Below are 6,576 nucleotides of genomic sequence, written 5' to 3'. Positions count from 1 at the left end.
AAATTTAACAATTATTACATTTGTTTTATTAATATTGAAACACCACCTTGGTACACTTATAGTCTCACCTTGAGGTTTTTGGTATTTGTCTTGTGGTTTATTAGAATAAACTTTTAATTATGCATTTATGCATACTCAAAGCACCTTCACCAAGTTATCATCTCTATCTAACAATAATAATATATATTGAAAATAGCCTCAAGATGAAGCCTGGTGCCCGAGGAGTGGAATTCGACCCAGTAAGTTGACCTCTCACACATTGGTTTTGGGATGGGTGACATGAGCAAGGTGGTGGAAGACCATTTGTTTTAATATATATTGAAAGCCCCATAAAGATGTTACTTGCCGTGCTTAAAAACTCAAAAAGCCCATACTCATAGCAATAAGGAATTAAACAAATAAACAAAATAGAAAGCCATACCATACGCTTTATGCATGTTGGATTTGTTAATTACACATATGATGATCCAACAATCATTTCATAAGGTCTTTAATGATAATTCGTGCTTTCAAAGAACAAATGAAGTTGTCATCCTTAGAAGCGATCTCTTTGGTAGTGACATCAACAAGCACTTAAACAGTCACTCAAAATACGTTTCAAACACAAAAACTTTAAGGAATTTTAACTAGGAATGATGTCTTCCATGTAGATATCTTTATGTTTTAATCCATATAAAAAAGCATACCCCTCTTATATCTCTATAAAAAGTTAAATTTGAAACAATGAGAAGGATTTAATAGTTATTATGAAATATAACAAGAGAGACTATTATAAAACATTACACACCAACATATGATGTACAATTGCCAATCGAATTCCATAAATCATAAAAGTTGTCATGAATCCACTTTCACACAAGTTATTCCCAATCCAACATATGATATCATCAAACAAACAACAACAATATCAAATGAATTTTCCAAACACAAAAAAAATAAAAATAAAAAATACAATAAAAACCCGAGAAACATATTACTTCCCCGTATATAAAATCTCAAAATAAACGTAAGTATGTCGATCAAGAATCAGATGAATAAACAAATTAGCAAGTTATTCCATCAACGGAATCGGAATCACATCCCTTGTTGATTCCGTTGAAGATGGCCCAACAACGATTCTGCCTTCCTTTTCGCCCTTTCCGACCCATTCTTCACCAATTCCATCAACGGAATCACAGCCCCGAGTCTACTTATACACTCAAGATTCTCACTATCTCTTTTGCATAAAGAAAGCAAGATCGAAGTGGCATTTTCTTTGTTTCTTGAAACTCCAGTTCTCATAAGATCAATCAACAACGGAATCGTCCCGGCTTTCACGATTCCGACCTTTGCTTCTTGATGACTCGCAAGAACCGAAAGTATCGTCAACGCCTCATCCACCATACAACCACCGGAACCGGAATTAGAACGGGAATCGGAATCACGTAACATTTTTAGCAACACGGTTATGATTCCGGCCCTCACTGCTCTCCCTTTATTCCCTTGGTAAATGCAAAGATTGAACAAAGCAGTTGCAGCATCTTTCTTCCCTCTATTGCTTCCGTTTTCAAGAAGATTAACTAATGCCGGAATTGCCCCTGATGCTCCAATTATGATTTTATTTTCATTAGCAAGTGATAAACTGAAAAGGGTAGCGGCGGAATTTTCTCTTGTTTCCATTGTTCCAACTCTAAGAAGTTGGACAATGGAGGGTACCACATTGGCCAACATTATAAGTGCTTTGTTGTTTTCGTATATAGAAAGGTTCAAAATGGAAGTGACTGCGTTTTCTTGGATAAGGGTATCTTCGGAATTTAAGAAACTTACGAGAATCGGAATTGCCCCTGCTTCTGCTAAGAGGATTCGGTTGTCTGTGCTTCTTTTAGATAAAGATCGGATTTCGGACAATGCTGCCCTTCGTTCTTCAATGGAATGGCTTGAGAGATTCCGGACTATAACTTCAATGGCTTCTATGTCTTCAGTTACATCGCGAAATGACCCATCTGTCCTTTTTAGTTTCCTGTTTGTTAGTAATGTTGGTTGTTCAATGTTGTGATTGATACACCACTGTGTGATTAAACTTCTTAACACGTAATTGGGTGTTAGAGTTGTGTTTTGAAGCTTTTGTTGAGTTTTTGGACATGTTGTGTTGCCACAATCGATCCATCTTTGTATGTATGATCTTTCATATGTCTGTAAGAAAGGATAAGATCAGAAGATTGAATGGAATTGAAAAGGAAAAGGTCGAACAAAGGAATGGAATCTACCTGTCCAGTGGAGACAATAACAGGATCCCTCATGAGTTCAAGAGAAATAGGGCAAAGGAAATCATCAGGAATTGCAGGGGCATCCAATTTCTTGTTTTCATCAATGTTCTTGCAAATATCCAATGGAGATGATGCTGATGAAATCTTGGAATCATTGGATTGATAAATCATTTCGTTTTGATTATACCCTTTTGAAAGATTTTCTTTTGAAGCACTTTCCACCTTTGTTTCTGGTTCTTGATGATTAATGTTACCCGTATTTTCTACTTGTTCTTTATCTGGGGCCTGAAGTAAGGCTTGTGAAAGAATGGAAGAATTTAGGGGTTTACCATATCTTTCCCTTGCTCTTCGAAGTTGACCTCTCACTAAATCAACCTGAGGGAAAAAAAATTATTAAGAATATAAACTCCATTGATGACCAATAAGATGAGCATAAGCATAATTGTGTTCTTACTTGTTCTTGAACTTCCTCCGAGATTTCAAAATCATCATATGGTAAGTTTGCTAATGCCTTTTCCAATTTCCATGTAACGCATTGGAATTGAAATGCGATTTTCTTGGCTAATCCTTCCTATAATCAAAAGCAATAAAGTATGAGTAACATAATAGAATCTGTATAAGGAACTGTAATCGCATGATTGATTGGATGATATTGATTAGCGATGTTATCTAAACTCAGAAATGAAAGATTGGTAGAGTCGAAATTGTTTTGATTCTTTCGTGTATGTCATCAGAAAACTGATTGATCATTGATAAATTTTCACGAGAATCGAGGACAGATGTTAAAAGCATCAAGCGAATCACCAATTGACAGATTACGAACAACTCATAATTCTACCAACATTGATAATTTTTGAAGCAATTTGATCAGATTTTGATTGAACAGAACGTTATGTAGGCTATTAATAGTATGAGACGCAACGAACGATGAAGTAATACAAGTGAATTGTAATATAACCATTTGAAAGTTCAATTGAGTGGAATTAAACAATCAAATTCATCGATTCATACAAAAATTAAGACGTACTCACCGGAGAGATCTTTTGATCGAAATTGCCTGCAATTACAAGTAGCTTTTTCGCAGCTTGAAGAGCAACCGTTAGGTCAGACAAGCAAGATGAAGAAGACGACGAAGAAGCGGATTCATCCAACAACCTCAAATCCCCTTTAAAGTCCCTAATTTCCTCCAACAAATGCGACAACAAGGCCACCCTTCTAGACAAATCAGTACAATCTTTCTTAAAGTCTCCAGAGAATCCGGTGCCGGAGCAACGCGCAACGTCCCTGACGAGGCGGAGGAGGGATTGGATAGCGGCAAGGATGGCGGTGGAATCAACGCCGGCCATGGCTGGTAGTGGTAGCGAATTTTTGCTATGTATGGCAGACCACTATGCAAAGGAGTAAGATTGAAGGATTGGGTCTTTAATAATAATGTCAAAGATTAAAATAATGTGGATAAAATTAAGGCGAGATTCTCGGAGGAAGAAGGATTATGTAAGTATTTGAATGAGTAGTTGTTGGTGTAGGTGCGTGTTCATGGTGTGAGTGTGTGAGAGAGAAATAGAAGAAGACAGTTGTAAAGAGGAATATTGTGAGGAGGATTGGAAGAGAGTGGTGATTTCCTTTCTAATAATTGGATGAATTGGCTTGGCTTTTAGGAAACCACATATATGTCTCCTACACTATTTCATAGGCTTTCTATGACAAATTCAAACATGTAAAGTTTTTAAAATAAAATTTCATAAAATTAGGGTTGTATTTTTGTACTTAGTAGTTAAAATATTTTTGTACTTAGTAGTTAAAATAAACAAAACGATATAATTAGTTTCAAAATTAAATGATAAAATTTATTTATGTAGAATTTTATATATATTTTACTATTTAACTTATTAAATATGTTCGCATATATTACTATTATTATCATATTACTATTATTATCAGGCTATATTAGGTAACAATGATAATATGTTGACATATTTAGCAAGTTTGATGGTCAAAATTGTATAAAAAAATAAATTTGTTTAAATATGAACAAAATGAAAATGTAACTATCTCTCTAAATCATTTTTTTTCCTATTTATCTCACTTTTTAAAAGAGATTTTATTTTTTATATTTATTTGTATTATTTTATAAGCATTATTTTAAAAGTATCCATAATGAATAATCATTCATCCGATTTATAGTCTTTTAATTTGAAAATTTAATTTTTATTATAAAATATTAGTTTGTGAATGACCATTAGATTCTTTATTTTTCTCATAACCCATCTTTCATTGTATTTAACATTAGTAACAATCAATTTAATGTGTTTTACGAGTGTAGTAATATATCATTATAATGTGCATTCATATTATAACCCATCTTTCATCTTATTTTGGCAGTATAAATAGCAAGTCATATATATTAGAAAATTGATGATTTTATCATAAATATTGGAATAAAAGTTCTTTACACTTGCATGTCTTTCTTTACTTTATAATTTATTTTGTTATTTGATCATATTTTATAACATGTTATCGACACGATTCTACCATAAAACTCCAACTTCTTGTCACTCTTCAGGTGTGTGTGTGTGTGTGTGTGTGTATATATATATATATATATATATATATATATATATATATATATATATGCTCACATGTATAATGCTCACAAGTAATTTTGTGAAACTTCTTAACTAACAATCCCCTAACATACAACTCTTTATTTTGATTAGTACTTTCACTATGGCAAACCTTAGCAAACTTGAGTTTATGGCTCTTGACATTAGTGGAAAAAATTATTTATCATGAATCCTTGATGCTAAAATCCACTTGGATGATATGGGTCTTGGAAACACCATAAAAGATTTAAATACTTTAAATGAAGCATCAAGCCAAGAAAATGCTAAGACGGTGATTTTTTTTCGCCACCATCTCGGTGAAGGATTAAAAGTTGAATAATTCACTGTCAAAGATCCAAGTAAACTTTGGAATTATCTGAAAGTGAGGTATTATCATCAAAAAATGGTGATACTTCCTAGAGCTCGTTTTGATTGGTTACACTTTCGGTTACAAGATTTTAAATTTGTGAGTGAGTATAATTCATCCATGTTCAAAATTACTTTCCAACTAAAACTATGTGGTGAGACTATAGTTGATGAAGACATGCTAAAGAAAACCTTCTTTACTTTCTATGCTACTAACATGTTCCTGCAACAACAATATCGTGAGAAAGGTTTTAAAAAATATTGTGAATTAATCTCATATCTTCTTGTGGTTGAACAAAATAATGAACTCTTAATGAAAAATCATCAATCATGTCTGATCGGTACTAGTCTAATCCATGAAGTGAATGCATCATAATCTAATTATAATGGTCGTAGGTGTAACCGTGGTCGTGAACATGGTGGATGCCGTCATAATTATCATCCAAATAATAACAAGAATATAAGCAACCACCAGGAGTGAGAAAATAACAAAAACCCATATCCTAGTGATAAAAGTGGTCAAGGAAAAAAAAATTTGAAAATGTTTGTCAGCGTTGTGGAATGACCGATCATTGGTCTCGCACATGTCGTTCTCCAAAGCACTTTGTTGATCTTTGTTAAACTTCTCTAAAATCTAAATAAGGAAAAAATGGGGAAACAAATTTGTTCAAAATTATTTTTCCGAAGATCAACTAGAAATTGGACATTTGGATGTTGTCGATTATCTTGCATACATGGAAGAGACAAGTGATGTTATGGATGGTGATGGACGTATCTAATTTTTCCCATAAAAGGAGATGGATATGCCGACATAACATGAAATTGTTGGTTTTCTAGTATCGTTTGTCATTTATGATTTTTATATCATAACTGTGTCATGAGAAGAGATCCTGGTGGTTCTTTTTATGATTTTTATCTCATTAGTCAAATATGTTTTTTAAAAAGAAATATGGATACTCGCAAAAGAAATGGGGAAAATATATGTCTTGAAAACAGTGCAACAACACATAGTATTTTTAATAATGAAAAATATTTCGCGTACTTAATAATTGGAGAAACAAATGTTAATACAATAACGGGTAGTGTAAAAATGATTGAAGGCTCTGGAAGAGTGAATATAGCATTACCACAAGGGACAATAATTACAATTGACATCATAATCACCAAAAAAATTATTAAGTTTTAAGGATATTCGGTCTAATGAATATCATGTTGAAACAACTAATGATGGTAATAAAGAGTATCTCAATATTACAAAAATGATATCGGGTAAGAAATATCTTTTGGAAAAGTTAACCCGTATTGTGATCCAGATTGTATTACAAAAATATTAGAATGATTGAATCGCATGCTATTGAAAA

At 32.9% G+C, this 6,576-nt stretch overlaps 1 protein-coding gene across 1 annotated transcript; it reads right to left on the bottom strand.

Annotated features, from left to right (window-relative positions):
• Positions 1-794: 794 nt before the first annotated feature.
• Positions 795-3,893, bottom strand: LOC145065918 (U-box domain-containing protein 11-like). The gene is made up of 4 exons (XM_079013027.1): positions 3,278-3,893; positions 2,701-2,817; positions 2,247-2,621; positions 795-2,172 (listed from the first exon to the last, which is right to left on the bottom strand). Exons 1-4 carry the CDS (start codon positions 3,590-3,592, stop codon positions 1,075-1,077), a joined length of 1,905 nt encoding a protein of 634 aa, XP_078869153.1. The 5' UTR covers positions 3,593-3,893; the 3' UTR covers positions 795-1,074.
• Between the last annotated feature and the right edge of the window lie 2,683 nt (positions 3,894-6,576).

The sequence above is a fragment of the Lactuca serriola genome, chromosome 8 (assembly GCF_051521515.1).
Source record: "Lactuca serriola cultivar US96UC23 chromosome 8, Lser_US96UC23_V15, whole genome shotgun sequence".
Lineage (NCBI taxonomy): Eukaryota > Viridiplantae > Streptophyta > Magnoliopsida > Asterales > Asteraceae > Lactuca > Lactuca serriola.
Note: the sequence above shows the minus strand (reverse complement) of the source record. Positions and strands in the feature narration are given on the sequence as shown.